This window comes from Dryobates pubescens, chromosome 2 (assembly GCF_014839835.1).
Source record: "Dryobates pubescens isolate bDryPub1 chromosome 2, bDryPub1.pri, whole genome shotgun sequence".
In the NCBI taxonomy this organism is placed as follows: Eukaryota; Metazoa; Chordata; class Aves; order Piciformes; family Picidae; genus Dryobates; species Dryobates pubescens.
Window position 1 is genome coordinate 30,978,548 of NC_071613.1, and position 18,873 is coordinate 30,997,420.

The window sequence follows — 18,873 nt, forward strand, 5'->3', positions numbered from 1 at the left end:
GAAGTCATTACCTGCAAGTTTGTGCTTGAACCTTATTATTACAACTTTTGTCTAAACAATCCTATCTGCAGCAATATTTAAAATTATTTTTTACTACATGCACTGATCAGTCTCAGAGTTCTTTTTACACAACATGGTTTCCAAACTATTTTCTCTGTAGCTGTTCAAAGCCAGAAAAAGGTAATGGCTAATGTGACGTGCACTTAACACTTTACAAGCTGGCAGAAACCTCAGTGAAATTTCAAAAAGCAGCCATAAGATGGCATATGAATCAAAACAATACTCTCATTGCAGTATGGAGTTTACATCTCTGAACATCATCTTTAATACTTAATTTTACAATTGTTATGTCATACAGAATATATTAAAACATTCAGAAAAAAAAAAGAATGTACAGGCATGTGTGGGGCTGATACACATATGCAAATGCTTGCTGCTGGAAAACTGACAGAACTGAGTACAAATGACAGCTCTGACCTGGTATCCACAAACAATTTTACTTGTACAAACCACTCCATTCGACCCTGACAATGGTTTACAAACTGGCATTTTATGCATGGGCATGTGTTTTTGGCCCCTTTTTTATTTCAATAGATCAACATTCCAGAAATTTATAAGGAAAGCTTACATTCCATTCCCATCTGTCTTTACCAGCCTGCTTCAAAAACACCAAGTTATTCATATACACAAGAGGAAGACTAGTTAAATCAATTTAAAGGAGACTGGAGTACAAAACCAGATTTTGGTATGTGCTTGAGTGCAAAAAACCCTGTACATTTATTTAACAATTGTGTAAATCAAAAACAGTAGATGGCTTGCTTAAAGTGCTCTACAGCTAAGACTTCAGAGACCAAGTTTATCCCTAAATGAATACCTAAAAAATTCCCCCCAAAACTTACACTAACATCAACAACCCTATGGACCAAGGTGCTAGTAGGCACTGTTATACTATATTACTCATTAATTATTAAGAGTCAGACCCAGTCTCACAGTTCACAAAAATTTACACTGATGTAACTGAGCATAAAATCCATCTCCTGCTGTTATACTACCCTTGAATGATACAAAGGAGTTGCAAAAAAAGAGCTCCCTTTTGTACAAATACATCATAAATAAAATAGGTATAGATACAAATATTCATTACACTTAATGGCCTAATATTTCAGCTCTTGCTTTCATAATATTTTGTTAAAAGCACATCTTGAGTGAGTAGAGTAAGTTTTAACAGTGCTGTATTAGCTACTTGCAATGCTATACGCCCCAGAAAATTTATGCACACCGTGAAGCCTTTAGTAGTGAAAGTAGGTAGAAATTTTTGATGCAAAAAAGAATAAATAAATAAAAATTATTAAATATTCAATGTTTGGTACAAATGCTTCATATTAAGTTATTTTTATACATTTATTTAGAAAAATACACTAAATATTTCTACTTTCATTGGCTAAAAATAAGGACCGGATTATGTATATCCTTGTGTTTTTCAAGAAGGCAATGTCAATTACCATCAAGCTGCTAGAGTAGACCCATCAGTGCCCATTCAACAGCCCTCACACAGGCAAAAATACCAACTGCAGGGCTAATCATAACTCCTTCTGGATGACCTGCTACACATGGCCAAGAGGCCCATGGCACAAGCTGTATTTTCTCAAAAAAAAGAAACCTTTTTGCTGAAGTTTATAACCTGGAGGTTTGCTGATGTATCAGTCAGACCTTCACACTTCTTAAAAAGAGCTACATTTACAAAAGCAGATGCTTATCTGTTAAGCCATCATTTGTTCCAAAAAACACACATTCAAACAGTGAAATATTAGGAAAATACTCTTGCAAATAAACTGTATAAAGATAAAATACACTTCAAAGATAGTTTTTATGTTATTCTATAAAGTGCAGAAATCCTTCTAAAAAGGGAAATTACTACTTCCTATAACAACAGTATAATTACAGCAGCTTTTGCATAGCATTATTTATAGAAAATTGAATACTTTCAGTTTCTTCAGGAAGAAAAGGATGAAAGAGTCTCTTCCAGTTCAGATCTTTCCTTTGATACTGATCTATTTTCTTCAGGAATGGTTGATGATACCAGATCTCCATTGACAGCACTTCTAGAACAGTGAGCAGATCCTACAAAGATTTAAGTATTTAATGTAAGTATGTAAGTATTTAATTTTTAACCCAAAAAAATTTTCCTTAAAGATTTCAATTAGTATCATGCCTAAGAATGACAAATAGGAAGAACAGTCATTCAACATAAATCAACTAATTTTGAAGGCCAGTCATTTCTGAGGTGCAAACATCCTTTTTAAAGAACTGATGTATTGATAAGCATTCAATTAAAATATTTTCTACTATTAAAATCCGTATTGCTAGGCTACCTGACATGAAAGAGGAAGACTTAAGATAACTGGAAGGTAGCAGAGGAGCCTCTAACACAGTAAAAAAGAAAACAAAATACTGAATAACCAACACCAGAAGGTCCATAAGACAACAATGAAAGCCTTGAGTTTCACGAAGTTACACAAAGACACAGAATAAGACCTAAACAAAGTTTAGTGGCTTGGGATACATGCTGGGCTGGTGAAAGAGGGGATCACCCTGCAACACACAAGGATCATAGAACCAAAGAAACTATATGAAAGTGCAAACACCAGTTTCATGAAGAACGTAAAGCATTAGTGCCCCTTCATGCTTGGCATGGGCTTTCAGCAATGCACAGGCTTCAGGTTTCTTCAATTCAAGTGAAGCACTGGGCACTCCAAAAGGAATCAAGACAAATCAGAACTAGTCAAGTTAAAGTCTCCCTGAGAGGAATTAGGATGGAGTCAAAATGACAGGAAGATTCAAAAGGAAAAGCTACAGAAGAATTTGGTATGAAGTCAGTAGGCTCATCTAATCAGAAGGGAAAGATACTATGATCATGACACCATCTCATTTTTTTAGGTTGTTTTTATTTATTGTTGTCAAGGCTGCACTCTTTCAGAACAGTGTTGTTCTCTACAAAAGGCAAGCAGGAACTGAAATGAACCCTCTTTCTGCAATGCACCAGGCAGAAATTACTCCCCAACACTCATAAGGGTCACAGAAAGAAAAATTTGGTTTTGTGATAAACAAGCAGGTAGCAAACAACAGCACTCCACATCACTTACAAGAACATAGTACATCTGTCCCTTCAGCCCTTTTCTGGCTGTGTCTCTATCTTGCCAGTAGTACCACTGATTTCTATACTACTCCTCCAGCTTTAAGATCCTTTTCAATACAAATGAAAGCCAGGAAAAAGGAGCCACATAGTACCCAATTGCTTTGATTTATAATATAAGAATCTTACAACCAAAACTTTGCACAACTAAGAAATCTCTTTTCCTTGTGCTGCATTAAACAACTACTGTACACAGAAAGATAGAAAAGAAAACTTACTCTGAGAATCTTCAAAAGGAGTATCACTGCAAGACTCTGTATCAGAGTACGTTCTTCTGCGCCGCTGTGAAAATCTATGAGCAGATGAAATTGGTTCTTTTATGGCGTGATTATTCCTAGAAAAGAAACAAGATCTACTAGTAGACAAAATCTGCAATAAACCACACAAACTTTATGTACTTCAAAATTATTTTGGTGCTTAGCCTAAACTGTTAGTCAATATTTTTCACTGTACTAAAAGTGGCAGTCAACAGAATATTCTTAATTTGCAAAACTGCAAAGCCTGAACACTGAAATAAAAATGTAATACAATCTTTCCATGAAAAAAATAGCTTGAGAATGTGAAACACTAACCCCAAAAGAATGTTAGCATATCAAGTTCCATGTCTAATTTCATGAACTTGTCAGAATAAATCATTTGCATAAAGTTTCTACCACGAAGAAACTTTAATAGCATATTAGAAACAGCAGCTGTATTATTTGCCACCCACCTTGATAGCCTGCATCTTCAGTTTTCAAAATTAGATCAATCTATGACTTTTTTTTTTTTTTTTTAATCCCAAATAAACAATTCTCCCATTTTCATTTTAATGCCAGCAGGTTTGGGGATGTTTTTTGAGACATAAGAAAAAAAGCTTAGTAAAACATAAAATTACCTATCTGAATAGCAAGGACCAGGGTGACTAACAGAACGCTTCATCTAGAGGGAAAAAAAAAAAATATATAAAAATCCAGCAACAAACCACACCAAAAATGTCACAAACTACTTCAGAATAATACGCATTGCTATATTAATTGTTCCTCTATTTATAGTCTATACAAAGACAGAGGATAATTTTTTTAATGAAAAGCAATCAATTTTTTTTTAAAATTTAACTATATAGAAATAGTTTACTACAAAAAAAATACTACCTACTTTCTATGGAATTCATTCTCTCTTGCCCCCAGGTTAGTCATAGAGCCATTTGTTAATTGCTATGACACAGAAAGAGATTTTCCTCTACCAAATGCCAGTTTAAAGTTCCCCATTACATAATAAAGCCAAACTGTGTCTCGCGTTTCTTTGTGGTTCTTCTGGTATCACTGTCAAAGCTCTATGCATACCATAGAACGTTCTTAATTAAAATCAGTAATGATCAGCTTTATAAGTAAATTGATACTAAGAGACGTGAGTGCAAAGAAGGGGATTCCCACAACAAAAACCCCCAATATACCCCATCTTAGAAACTACACATATAATTAAGAAGACATTCAGGATGATTCCACATACACTGTCCCTCTAACAGAAACAATCAGCAGTGAAGAGTTACGCGAGTAATATCTTGACCATTATTCACATTCTTTTGTTAATGAGAGGGACATTAGATTAACACAAGCATTATGACTTACATACACCAAAATACATAATACCTTGCTGATGTGCTTCCAGCCATACAGCACTTCTCCAATTAAATGGAGGCAAGGTTGTGAAATTTTTAAACTCAGTGTACAGCTAGTGTTTAAAAAATAAACAAAAAATCCCAACAAAACCAACCAATCAACCAAAACCCAGCTGAACTGGGGAAGTTACCCTTCACTCATTTGTGAGATAGTACGTTACAACCTATCACATATGACAAATTGTTCTCGTTATGTAAAGACTAGCAAACAGACTGTGAATGGGAAATTTTTGATTTATATTCAGGACCAGTACTGATGGTAACAGTCAAGATTCCAACTGCTGACATCATAGCAATAGCATAGACTTCTCCCTCATCTAACCAACAACATGATACTTAAAAATAGTATTTTAAAATGTCTAAACCATTTGGACAGGTGATGGTGACACTGGAGAAACTAAAGGATCAGGGTGAGGCAGCTGGAACATTTCTGGTTTAAACTTGGCATTAGCAATCTTCACACACTCTTCAAGTGTTGTGATAAATGTATTACATGTGGCACTAAGCAAGGAAGAAGCTTCATTCATGTTCTGAAAATAAATGAAAGCACAAGCATAAGCAAGAAAAGAAATTAAAAGATGCAGATATAAGTCTCCCCCTAGCACCATACCCATATGTACTAATTTCTCTCATTACCATTAAGAGCTTTCACTTCCCATTTTGCTTATTCAAACGCACACCTTCCAATAAGGTTAATTTAAGCAAACAAGCATGATAGCGTTGTCATTTCTTTCTGATATCTGAATTTATTTAGGGTATTAGCCAAACAAGGACAGTGTTTTTACTGCAAATCCTGCCTTGGAGTGACTAGCTGCTGTCAGAAGACCATTCAGTGAAACAAATGAATTGCAGCAGAACATGGGAATAGCTTTATTGATCTAGTGCAAGAAGCCTAGAGGTCAGTTTCGTCTTGCTGTAAACTGAAACAATTTGCTATGCTGTGACTAACCATTAACATCTTGATTTGCCCTAAATGACAACAATGCTTTCCACACCCTGCTCAAGAGCAGGGAGAATAAAGTTATTCATAACTTTCAATACTAAGATTCATTCAAAAGCAGAAATACTAGAATAATTCTACTTATGCATATTCAGACTGATTTAACAATACCAAAGGTTTCCAAGGAAGTAAGGAATGGACAAATGTAAAAGTATAGATGTTCAGATTCGCCTCGGAGCAATGCTTTCAGGTTGTTTCAACTACTCTACCCATGACAGAGATGGGCAACAAGACAAATTATTAACTCACATGGCAATTCTTCCAGCCTTTCAACCAAATGATTCATTAGCACAATTGCTTTCTAACGCATGTTACTATTATGGTTAAATCATCCAGATACTTGATGCACATATAATCGCTGTTAGTGTTATAGATACACAAGCACTCCAAAATTGACCTTAGGTTAAATCTCCCAATGCCAGGGAGATGAAAAAGGCGTAAGCTGGCAATAGAAACATGAGCTTTATTATATAATTAGGTTCTCCAACAGCATTCGAGACATACTGTACCTCAATGCTGGAAGGAGAGCGAGTCTCATCATAGTGAACAAATTCTTGTATTGTATGAACTTGCTGCATTAAAAGATCACAGTAGAGACGAAGTTCAGACATTTTGGTTTTAAGAGATTCATTGGTCTCACTTATTTCTAGAAAACAACACACCAAACAATTTATTATACACAATGTAAGCATTCATTTTTAAACACTTTTCATTTAAAGTTTAAACATCAATTAAAAAACAACAACATCAAACTTACTTAAGCTTTCATTTAATTCTGAGGAAATTTGGATTCTGCACTGAGTCGAGAGCTATACTTGAAGCAGACAGTTTTGTACTTTTGGGTAACTGATGCTAATTTACTGACCACTAGAAAGAAGCACATTACCAGGAATGATAAAGTTGAAATCCCTCTTAGCTGCAATGCAATGTAGAAAAAAAATTCAGTGGATTAAAATTACACCCATCAGAGTGGCTGGAAATGATTACTCTGAGCTGTCTTAAGAGAAATCATTGGAACAAAAATCCCAACAAAAAACAGTAGTAACTAAAAAATTTTAAAAACCAAACCAGCAGAAATCACATGGATTCACAACAGCTACAAACAGTATGTTTGCTCCTGTAACAAGTCACTAGTATTTCAGCTTCTTAAAGATAGGCGAGATCAATGAAAGTGACCTCTAATTCAAACATCAAGGGGGAATTTACCATGTTGATGACTAGAAATAATGATGACTTCCATTTAATGACAATCATACTGGTTTCCCACCAAAATATTTTCACTATCATTATCTGAAACAGAGCATTTGTAAAAACAGTAAGATTGTATATGCTCTAAATAATATACATACCTTTTTCTTTTTTTGTTCTAGTATCTGCTAAACAGGCTTTTGCACTCCCCAGTGCTACCAGCCATCTTTGCCTTTCAGCTGCATTAACTGCTTTCATATAGAAATGCTGTTCCCCTGGGATGATTAGTTCCATTCTTGTGTTGTCTGTTGCATGAACTTTTGATAAAGGATAAAAACAAAACAATTTTTTTTGGAGGGGAGTGGGGTGTGAGGGGAAAGACGCAACCTCCCTACTCCCTCCCCCACCCCAACTCAGCAACAATTATTTACTAAATACAGCAAATCACAAGTTACCACACCTAAATAACAAATAGCCTAATGCTGCTCAACCCTTCTCCATAGGGTGCCTTCAAGTCAACAGGTAGGAACACAAGAACAGTGGCCAGAATCAAGTACAATGGGGTTCCCTTTCTACATTAACCATATATTGTGCACGACTGCAGTAACTGCTGTACCACAAACCTGGTCTAAACAAGGCAAAATGAAAAGTTTTGTTGCAAGGACAAGTATTTAGAGGAGTAGGTTAAAAACTGAATGTGCCTTCTAGCTTCATGTCATAGCATCATACAATCAATAAGGTTGGAAAATACCTCAGAGATCATCAAGTCCAACCTATTACCTAACACCTCATGACTAACTAAGCCATGGCTTCAAGTGCAATGTCCAATCCCCTCCTGAACGCCTCCAGGGATGGTGACTTGACTACCTCCCTGGGCAGCACATTCCAATGCCCAATCACTCTTTCTGTGAAGAACTTTCTCCTTACCTCAAGCCTAAACCTCCCCTGGTGCAGCTTAAGACTGTGTCCTCTTGTTCCGGTGTTAGTTGCCTGGGAGAAGAGACCAAGCTCCCACTGGCTACAACCTCCCTTCAGGTAGTTGTAGACAGCAATAAGGTCTCCCCTGAGCCTCCTCTTCTCCAGGCTAAACAACCCCAGCTCCCTTAGCCTCTCCTCATAAGGCTCGTGCTTGAGACCTCTCACCAGCCTCATTGCCCTTCTCTGGACATGTTCAAGTATCTCAATGTCCTTCTTAAATTGAGGGGCCCAGAACTGGACACAGGACTCAAGGTGTGGCCTAACCAATGTTAAATAGAGAGGCAGAATGACCTCCCTGCTCCTGCTAGCCACACTATTTCTGATGCAGACCAGGATGCCATTGGCCTTCTTGGCCACCTGGGCACACTGCTGGCTCAGGTTCAGCCAGCTGTCAACCATAAGAGTCGTAGAACTGGTGTGGAAATTCTTTATAGTCTATTACATTCTATACAACATCTTTAACTGAATACTATGCTGAGTTTCGTGTTGTCTACCACAGTTCCTCTGACCCACCCCCATTAGCCACGGACGCAGGAAATGGCATCAAATCCAGTCTTCAACTATTACCTTTCCTTCATCAAAAGGCAATGACAAGCAAAAAGAATGCCTAGAATTGCCAAAAAGTAAGGATCTTCCACTTCACATGGTTTCAGCCACACCAAGGGAAAAATAACCAAAAAGAAGTTAGTACGCAAGAAACACTTGGTGGCCCATGTAATATGTGAAGTCCCACTTTTTAATATGCAGGTACCCATATCACAAGCCCTGTCACCTGTGGGTATCTGGAAAGAGGTCAAGAGTTGAAAGCAATGGACAGCTAAATAACACGTTGCCATTAGCCAAGGGGGTTGATCTACAGTTTAGAATATGCTAAAGGCTAAACCCCAAGTCTGACACAGCTGACTTAACTCCAATACATCCATCACCTATATATGTAGGTAGTGGCTAACAGTGACAAAAGTAAAAATGACTCAGGAAATCAAAAGACTGGTTTATAAGAATCTCTTTTTTGGGTCACTTCTGCTGCTCTTCTGAAAAACTAGCATTCATGTTTCAGTCTCTCATCCCTGGTCACAAGAGGGAAAAAGCAGCAGAACTAAACAACTAGTCAAGGTAACTTCAAGCATAATCCATATGCATACAATTACTTAGAACAAAATGGAATGTGTGGCAGGTTCTAGAGCTCAGAAGAGAACTGTAACTGTCAAAACCATTCTGCCTTTGTCTTCATAATTCAAATTCATTATTCTCTGTGAACTATGGGGCAGCTGCATAGGAGGAAAAACTTGTAATACAAAATATATATTGGGTGACCTTTTCCATTTCCCTGGCTGATAAAATTTCCTCAGGCATAAATCTATTAATTCTTACCTTTTATTTCACACACAGCCATCTTTATACTTCCTTTGCTGCCTTTGCAAACATCATCCTGTGAATCATAGTATGACAATATCCCATTGTCTAAAACAAACCACCGAGGCTGCCAACCTAGTGAAATAAAAAACATGAAAAGGAACATTCAGTCTAATCAGTAAATTACAAAGCAAATTCAGCTCTTTGACTGTTAGAACTTTCATTAAAATGCAAACACGCACACTAGTTAATCAACAACCTATGCAGTCTGAAGACCAGAGCCACCCTATAACTAGACTAGCATTATATGGATATTTGATTCCCATTCTTTTTGGATGTAACTATTTCAGTTCCCACTATATTCCATTATATGGCAAAAGAAAATTTTAGTTTAGCTGCCATGGAATCCTGTTTCAAAGGTTTCCTGGTTCAGATCCACTGTATAATAGGGGCATATTATCCCTTGACACTAAACTGCTTCACTTCTTGCTTCACTTACCCAGTTTGGAATGGCAGTAACCCTGTGGCCAAGAATGCAACATATTTGGCGACATGTTCCATGGTACTTCTCAACTGCCATTCCAACAGAGTAAGCTGCAGGCATCCAGCAGCAGTATATTGTAACACAGAAGGCTTAATCAGGTACCAGACTCCTGAAAATCAGCTGAAGGCCTCATAATCATAGAATCATAGCATGGTCTGGGTTGGAAGGGAGCGCCAAAGGTCATCTAGTCCAACTCCCCTGCAGTGAGCAGGGACATTCTCCATTAGATCAGGCTGCCCCGAGCCTTGTCAAGCCTGATCTTGGACAGCTCCAAGGATGGGGCCTTGACTACCTCCCTGGGCAACCTGTTCCACCACCCTCATGGTGAAGAGCTTCCTCCTAACCTAAATCTGCTCTTCTCGAATTTAAAACAATTGCCCCTCATCCTTTCACTACAGACCTTTGTAAATGATCCCTCTCCAGCCTTCTTGTAGACCCTTTTCTGGTACAGGAAGGCTGCTTTATGTCTCCCCAGAGTCTTCTCCAGGCTGAACAACCCCAGGAGAGGTACCTGTTCCATGTCCTCAGATCATTTTCATGGCCCTCCTCTGAACCTGCTCCAACAGATCCATGTCCTTCCTGTGTTGAGGGCACCAGAATTGGGCTACTCCAAGTGAGGTCTTACCAAAGCAAAGTGGCAGAATCACGTCTCTTGATCTGATGGCCATGCTTCTTTTCATGCAGCCTAGGATGCAAATGGCCTTCTGGGCTGCAAGCACACACTGTTGGCTCATGTCTGGCTTCTCATCCAGACCTTTTCCACAGGGCTGCTTTCTATCACCTCATCCCTCAGCCTGTACTGATAATGGGGATTGTTCTGGCCCAGGTGCAGGACCCTGCACTTGGTTTTGTTGAACCTCACAAGGTTGACCTGGGCCCACTTCTCCAGCTTGTCCATCTTGTTTTAATGCTCACATTAAGTCAGTACAAGTTTGAACACTAACACTAATTCAAGAAGCATAAGGCCAAGCCCCAATGCATCATGTCACAACTGCACAGTGTGGGAACAACAACATATAGCTAGCTTTTTTAATTTACTAGCTGTAATGGTAAGCACTTGTGTCTTTCAAAATGCAGAGTGGTAACTACTAAGCAGACCCACACTGGGGTATAAAAATAGAATGAAAAGTACAAACATCAAGGGATACCAACTCCCCCAGGAATCATTTCAAACTCCAAGAGTGCATCACCACTTAAAGAATATATACAAACAGTCATGAAATGACCGTACTGAAAATGATGCCCTGTAAAACACATCTCAGAAATGCACCAATATTGTTTCTTTCCTGCTACAGTGTCTGGCAAAACACTGACTGTGCTGCCCTTATCTCCAAAGTGCGTACACAGGCGCTAAGTTTCAACAGCCCAATTCTGATAAAAAGAAACCCTACAGGGGTGATTATTTCAGTCCTGCATTATGCTGATAAAGAACAAAAACACCTCTTCCAATATGAAATTGGGCAGAAGATTGTTTGACAAAACATTTAACAATTTTGTACTTCACAAATGTTTAGATGCAGACTTATTGGGGGAAGGGAGGGAAATAGCTACATTTCTGGTTTGCTTTTATTATTAAAAGAAACTAAATGTTTTCTGCAATGATTCAGAAACAATAACAAGTTCCTTTATTTCTACCATTAATGACAGCAAGTATTACATCTATTTCTGGCTACAATAAAACCACAGAAAACCAACCAACCAATAAAAAACCCCACAACCAAACTACAGCAGAGTAACAACAAAGTTGGTAATAACATTTTAAAATTTCAGGAATGTGATTTAAAATAAAAATAATTTGCTACCTATATTCGGGAAATTGTAGGAGTTCCTGACACCCTAGTTCTGAAATGGGCAGCACAAACAGAAGGAAGGGTTCTGCAACTTGCTATTTTAGAGGGCTTCCAACTTTTAGCAGGTTAGCTTCAAGTTAATTTAGAAGCCTGTTGTGTGTGCAACACTCAGAGGTACTATTATATATTTACTTATTCAACAACAGACTTCAAATGAGGACTTCACATCAAACACCACAAGACCTCATTATCTGTGACCTTCTACCTTTTGTTACAGTAACATTTTTGGTCACATTAAAGTGACAATTTCCATTTTATTTTGAGAAGAAAGTTGTACATACTATTTCCTACATGTGTTTTCTCCACATTTACTGTGGAGTGACAAAACTATCTTATCAAATGTCTGCTTAATTACAACGGTTCTTGCACTGGAAGGCCAGTATATATGTAGATACATATTTGCTCTGTAAAATGCAAGATTATGCTCTGTATACTTCCCAGCAGCGCACACAATTCTTGTTGTGTGGCCCACATCTAACAAACTCTCGCAATTTTCATAAACAGAGCATGCTGAGGCCTTATTAAGCATAATATATGATCCAACTCTGATCTACTCAGGGGAGGTGGGGTAGAAATTAGTCCTATTACAGTGTCAGAAGAAAAATGTGGTTTACCTTGACAATACCATCTAGGCACTGCTATCTCCAGAGGAAGGTGGTATCTCTATTACCACAAAGGGTGAGGCAAACAGAACCCCAGCTGTGAACGCAAATGCAGGCATTCGGTCCATTTTTGTCTGCAGTACTAAAAATATGTTTTGTAAATTTCGCCCAGAACTAGTTTATTAGCTAATTTACAGGGTTAGCATATGGGAGTACCAGACTCAAAAAACTGCCATCCAAAAGTAAATTAAAAGATAATTCAGACTCTTACATTTATCACTTTTAAAAAAATAATAAAACAAAACCCCGTAATCCTAAAAAACTCCCGAAATGCCAAAAAGGTTACCTTCCAAGTTTGTATGCTGCAAATTAAAGCTTTTTCTGAGAGGAAACGCAGGTGCAAGGAAAACTCCCATTGCTCAGCAGCTAGAAAAAAAAGCTTCGGACTGCGTTTCCCTGCAGCCTGCCCTACAGGAGACCCTGAATAACTCGGTAAGGACAAGGACTCGAGAAGTACGTCCATGGCCACCCAGTTCCCAGTAGGAGACCAGGAGGACCGCGCACATCTGGCTGCGAGACCATCAGCGTAGGCACGCAGGGGCCCTGCCCGAGCGGGGCCCGCCGCCACCCCTCGCCAGAAGCGCGCGGGGAGCGCCGGCCCCCCGCAGCCACGCACCGCCCCCGGACCGGCCCCCGCAGCCGGCTCCGGGTGGCCTGCCGCAACAGACCTCCCGCTATCCAGCGACGTGGCTCTAAACACAAATGGTTAATAATTTCTCAGCCAGAACGTGGAAAGCAGCCCCGGTTCCAAGCCGCTGAACGTCGCGACGCAGCAGCAGCGCCTCACGGACAAGGCCAAGCCCCCTCTGTGCGGCCGCAGGCCCCAGCAGCCGCAGCCCCAGCCCCCGCCGCCCGTCCCCCCACTCCCAACCCTCCCCCTCCCGCCTACCTGCCAGGTAGTTGGTCCACTTGTACAGGACCCCCTCCATCCCTCAGAGCCCAGCGCCGGGCTGCATCCTCCTGCTCCGCCGCGGGGAAAGGGCGGCCGCCGCCGCGGGGATGGGCGCTCACCTCCCGTCCCCGCTGCCCGTACTCCCTGCGCACGCGGAGGCGGAGCCGCTCAGCTCAGGCACGGCGGCCCGTGGCGGCTCCGGCGGCGCCACCCGCCCCGCGGGGCACTCCGCATCTCCCATGCGCGCCGGCCCGCGCTGCTCGGCCCCTGCAAACCCAATCTCTCGTGGCTGTTTCCTGACGTCCTTTTCACTTCCTGAGCCGGTCCGAAGAACCGCCCACTCTGCCGCTGCCTGGCCCGGACCCATTCCCACGTCCGGGGGGAGTGCGACAGTGCAGGCTCACCCTCTCGGCCGGGCAGGGACAGTGCCACGCCAGCGGCCACCTCGAAACGACATGGGCCTCGGGCTGACCCTGCTTCTCCTGCCGCTGGCCCTACTAGCGGCCTCGGCGCAGGTCGAAGGCGGCACGGCGGCAGCGGAGGAGGTTAAAATAGAGGTGTTGCACCTCCCCGAGGTGTGCAGTCCCAAGAGCAAGAAAGGGGATCTGCTGAACGCTCACTACGACGGTTTCCTGGCCAGCGATGGATCCAAGTTTTACTGCAGGTGGGCCCGCAGGGCGCCGTGTAGGGTGAAAGGGAACGTAGGCCGTAGCTCCGCGGTGTACGTGGCACAGCCTGCCCGCCCCCGGGAGTAGCGGGTCCCGCTTACCCAGCTGAGGGGGCACACAGGACTCGCCGTGTCCCCTCAGGCATGTAAGCAGTACCTTCTGCTCTCCTTAGTCGGCACAACCTGGAGGCCATGCGCACCATATTAGTAATTTACTCCTATCTCAACCTTTATTTTTCCTCAGCCAAGTGTTGAAGGATGTAGGTTTTAGCTAGGGTTAGCAGGGAGGAAAGCCGCAAAGCAAAGTCATGCTTGAGACTGGTGGCCATCACCAGTGAAGGGGACCAACTGACCAGACACTGGGACAAGCACCGAGTATTTAAACTGAACAGAGTGGTGGGTAAGCACACGGTAGTGCAGCAAAGATTGCCAGGTCACCCCAGCATACCCATGTGTGCTCCATCCCATCTCATCCTGTCAGACATTTTCACTTTCTACTAGTGAATCAATTCTAACACTCCTCCCAGGCTTCCCGCAGTGGCACCTTGTTTCTGGTATGCAGTGTACACGATCAGGAAAGGTTAGATGTCTTTGTAATGAATTATTTTTTTTTCCACTTCGTTTTTTTGATTCCAAAAGGTTGCCCTGTAAACATCTCAATATTTGACAAATCTAGGATAAATATTACTATTCTATATTCTTCCACTTACATTCTTGTGTTCTAATAATCTACTATGGTTATACTATTAATTAAGAGTTGTCTTTATATTAAAAGCATATTAAAATCGCTACTACACACTCACATTTCTTTTTAATAGTCGGACGCAAAATGAAGGTCATCCAAAATGGTTCGTTCTGGGTGTTGGACAAGTCATAAAAGGGTTAGATATTGCTATGATGAATATGTGTCCTGGAGAAAAACGGAAAGTGACCATTCCTCCGTCATTGGCATATGGAGAGCAAGGATATGGTAAAAAAAAGTTTTAATACTAAACCTCTTTTTTCCTGTTTTACCTTTTCAAACCTACCTATTGTAAAGGATTGCGAGAATCCTATGCAGTGTAAGCAGTCCACGCCCAGGTGCATTAGAATTCAGCACATGGCACTTGTTTTTCCAAGTAGTGCCATAATACAAAAAACTGACAGCCAAAGCCATCATTATCAGCAGGTTTTGTCTTAACCTATTATATTCTACTCATGTTTAGTTTCTATCACATAACTGCTACCTGCTTAGCCTTTTAATGACATTCTGCATCTTCTCAGCAAACTGAAATGCAGGCCAGTGCATGCCACAGAATTAATCTAAGTAGAATTTAAAATACTGCTTACATTCTGGATAGTTAATGAACTATATCATCATGGAATGGTAAGGGGTTGGAAGTGACCTCTGGAGATCATCTAGTCCAACCTCCCTGCTAAAGCAGGTTCACCTAGAGCAAGTTGCATGGGAATGGATCCAGACAAGCTTAATACCTCCAGCAAAGGAGACTACAGTCTCTCTGGGGAGCCTGTGCCAGTGGTCTGTCACCCTCAAAGTAAAGAAGTTTTTCACATGACATACTAGCACACCACTAATGCTTATGTGTGCAGTCTACTTAAAAAAAATTTGCTGTCAGAATTTTGTACGGGGGTTTGCACTCTTAGTTGTAGATAAATTCAGCTCTCACCTGGGTATAATAGTTTCTGTGAAAAGGTAGCTCCTGCTCAATAGTAATTGCTTTGTATTGATACCGTATGGGAATTCCATGCAAGAGTTGTGTTTCATACAATTCCATTCTAGACAGTGAAGTTTACTAGGAATAATCTTTTCCCCTTGAGCATAACGTTTAATGAGTAAGTCTCAGAACAATAAGAAAAAAAAATCTGACACAAGTAGAAGTATGTTCTTTAATACTAGTGTTAACTGTTTGTTTTAGAGAGCACTTCAGGAACGTATCGTTTTCCTACAGCACACCTGTCCTCTGTCTCAGCATATTCCTGCATGCTGGGGAAGATGCCTGCTTAATCTTGAACTAGAAAAGATGCATGTGGCTTTCTAAATCTTTACATATCTTTCCTTTGTTGGTATGTATATTTGTAAACTACTATCACTGAATTCTAGTATTGTATCTTTCTTCTCTAAGTAGTACATAAATATTATTTATATTCAGGTATATTTAAAACTTCTAAATTTTTAAGGCTTGTAAGACTAGACTCTTTCTAACTCTGAAACCATTAATTTTTACTGTGGATATTTCAGATGAGTCATGTAAACCTGTTTTGTTTATAAATAAGTAGATTATTTAGTTTTCTTTCCATTTGTGAAGAACAGGCACAAGCTTGAGATTGTATCCAAATTTCAAGGTTACAATGTCACACTCACTGGCTTTGGCTATGAATAAAAGCAACGTGCATGTTCACGTGGTAATTTTACGCTGTATGATTTCTTGACTTTTTTTTTTTTGCTTTACTTTTAGACCTCATTACTTTGTTACGATCTTCAGTTCCCTATTTGCCAGATGCTTTATAAAATGACCTGTGTGTATAGGCAGCAGGGTTTTCACTTCAGATATCAGAAAACATTTTGATAAAAGGTTAATGAAGTCTAATATGGTTTGGTTCCTTAGGGAGTAGACAAAGTGTTCCAGTACATTTGTTGGTTGGTTGGTGGAGACTTTTTTGGGGGGGGGGGGGTGTTGGTGGTTTGTTGTTTTTTTTTTTTTAAGTCAATCACATTACTTCCGTCCTATCTAATGAGATGTATATTTTAAACACTATTTTACTTAAAGCCCTGTAACCATCAGTATAATTCGTAATAACTTGGGAAAACCTAACATTGCCTTCTTGTTTTTTTCAGACAGGAAATATATATGAGCATTGGTCTATTACTGTAACCTTTTAAGTCCGATTGCAGATACTTAATAAAAGCATACATCTTGGACTCAGTCTCACAGTAAACCCCGTAATTTGACAGTATGTAAAAGAGAACTTTAGAAGTACTTGGTTTTTGATGATAACACAAACCCTTCTCTTAATTTTTACAAGTACCTGAATTGATACGAGCAATATAATTTTGTTTCAGGGAAGTATATTGTTTGCAGATCTCTCTCAAAATGATTTATCTAAGACAACCTGAACCAATTTCCTGCCTAGTTGTGTAATACCTACATTTAGAGTTTAATCTGAATATTAGCTCAGCATTTTGTAATAATAAAAGATGCTTTACATGAAAATTTGTCATGTGTGATTTCTGACCACAGTGTCTGTTTTCTTAAATGCTTTTTTTGTTCTTTTATTCATAGCACAGGGTAAAATTCCACCCAATGCAACACTGATCTTTGAGATTGAACTTTATGCAGTAAATAAGGGACCGCGCAGTGTTGAAGCATTTAATCAAATAGACAAGGATAGTGATAAGAAGCTCTCTCAACTTGAGGTAATATGATGGAATCAATTTGGAAAAAATAATGTATAAAACTATATGTATAGTTGCATCAGTGGTATCTTTACATGAGGTGCCTCTGCGACAGCTGATGTAAAGCTTCTGTATACTTACATAAATCACACTGTACAACATTGACATTTGCTTTGATTAATACATTAAGATGTTTCCCACTTGCTGGGAAGCAATTTTAGACATGTCTGCACTGGAGTCACAGTAACTTACATATATGCCCCAGAATATATGTATGTCCTTGAAGATCGCTGTTGAGTAATGGCATAAAACCCACAATGGTTGGACTTCTGTCTTTTCTTCTAGATAAGCCAGTATTTGAAAGAAGAATTTGCAAGAGATGGCAAAAAACGTCATCCCTCAGTCCATGATGAAATCTTAGCTGATATATTTAAGAAGAATGACCACGATGGAGATGGTTTCATATCAGCAAAGGAATACAATGTCTACCAGCATGATGAACTCTAAGTACCTTAAAATTTTTTGGCTGTTTTCTGGGCACTGATTTTTAAATAATATTTTGTCACAGAATTTTTTGGTTTGCCTTTTTTTATATTGTCATCTTTTTATATCTCTTAAGGTGACTGTAAAAATCTTATTTTTAATGTTCAACTGATAAAATGTGTTCGATATTTCAAAAGAAAGAAATAAAATCGGAGAACACCATGATCTGCTATTCATGGTTCCTGTCTCATGCCCTAATTTGCAGTATTGTTAAGTAGTTTTTCATTGTCTAAAATGATGAAAGTAATTTTTCTGTCCCATCAAACACACAAATATGGTTCCAGTACCTGTTGACACAGAGCATAAGTGAGGAATACTTCTCTTCTCTGTAGAATAAAAGGGGAAAACAGAATCCTAGGAAGGTAACTGTTAACCCTCTTCAGGCTTCCAGGCTAGCTTCCTGAAGAATTGCCTGCAGCAAATTTAGCTATAAAAGGACTTAAAATAAATGAGCACTTTAAGGAACATAAGGGTAAGCACACAGTGTTTTTAAAGCAATTTAAAATTATCTCTTTGTAATATTAGGCATCATTAGGTGTTCTTGAGAAAACAGTATCTTAAGTCAGCTTTTAAACTTTGACTTCGTAAAAGTTGTAAGTTAGCTAATTTCTTCAGCAGTACTAAGTTAAAAAATCTATGCCATCGTGATTTACTTGGAAGAGGTGAAAGGTGATAGGAAATACTCTCTTAAAAAGTAATTATTTGGGCATCATTCTGGTTTCACTTTGGAAAAATGCGAAGAAGCAATAGCTAATAGTATTTCAGGCTAGTTGGCTGTTCTGCAAGTGTCATCATAATACTTGCCTATCAGTTTTCTCGTATCAAAAGCAATGGCTGTATTAATTTCTATACGCAATAACTGGATGTACATAGTGAAAGTGGCAGCACATGTGAAAAAGTTTCCATACCTGGATTATCTTTATGTGCTGGTTTAAGTTAGAACAGAACTAAT

The 18,873-nt window shown here is 39.6% G+C and overlaps 2 protein-coding genes across 2 annotated transcripts; one reads left to right on the forward strand and one right to left on the reverse strand.

Annotated features, from left to right (window-relative positions):
- Positions 1 to 1,293: 1,293 nt before the first annotated feature.
- Positions 1,294 to 13,632, reverse strand: PLEKHA3 (pleckstrin homology domain containing A3). The gene is made up of 8 exons (XM_054174050.1): positions 13,315 to 13,632; positions 9,388 to 9,504; positions 7,200 to 7,355; positions 6,360 to 6,496; positions 5,216 to 5,380; positions 4,068 to 4,111; positions 3,412 to 3,527; positions 1,294 to 2,121 (listed from the first exon to the last, which is right to left on the reverse strand). Exons 1-8 carry the CDS (start codon positions 13,352 to 13,354, stop codon positions 1,994 to 1,996), a joined length of 903 nt encoding a protein of 300 aa, XP_054030025.1. The 5' UTR covers positions 13,355 to 13,632; the 3' UTR covers positions 1,294 to 1,993.
- A 10-nt stretch (positions 13,633 to 13,642) lies between these two features.
- On the forward strand, positions 13,643 to 18,094 carry FKBP7 (FKBP prolyl isomerase 7). The gene is made up of 4 exons (XM_009899106.2): positions 13,643 to 13,981; positions 14,803 to 14,954; positions 17,266 to 17,399; positions 17,724 to 18,094. Exons 1-4 carry the CDS (start codon positions 13,773 to 13,775, stop codon positions 17,883 to 17,885), a joined length of 657 nt encoding a protein of 218 aa, XP_009897408.2. The 5' UTR covers positions 13,643 to 13,772; the 3' UTR covers positions 17,886 to 18,094.
- Positions 18,095 to 18,873: the final 779 nt, after the last annotated feature.

Coding starts and splice junctions, on each gene's coding strand:
- FKBP7 (XM_009899106.2), top strand. CDS start 13,773: ATGGGCCTCGGGCTGACCCTGCTTCTCCTGCCGCTGGCCCTACTAGCG. Junction 14,955..17,265: donor ATATGGAGAGCAAGGATATG/GTAAAAAAAAGT, acceptor TTTTATTCATAG/CACAGGGTAAAATTCCACCC. Junction 17,400..17,723: donor AGAAGCTCTCTCAACTTGAG/GTAATATGATGG, acceptor CTTTTCTTCTAG/ATAAGCCAGTATTTGAAAGA.
- PLEKHA3 (XM_054174050.1), bottom strand. CDS start 13,354: ATGGAGGGGGTCCTGTACAAGTGGACCAACTACCTGGCAG. Junction 9,505..13,314: donor GTGGACCAACTACCTGGCAG/GTAGGCGGGAGG, acceptor TTATTTCACTAG/GTTGGCAGCCTCGGTGGTTT. Junction 4,112..5,215: donor CACCATCACCTGTCCAAATG/GTTTAGACATTT, acceptor TTTTCCCTCTAG/ATGAAGCGTTCTGTTAGTCA.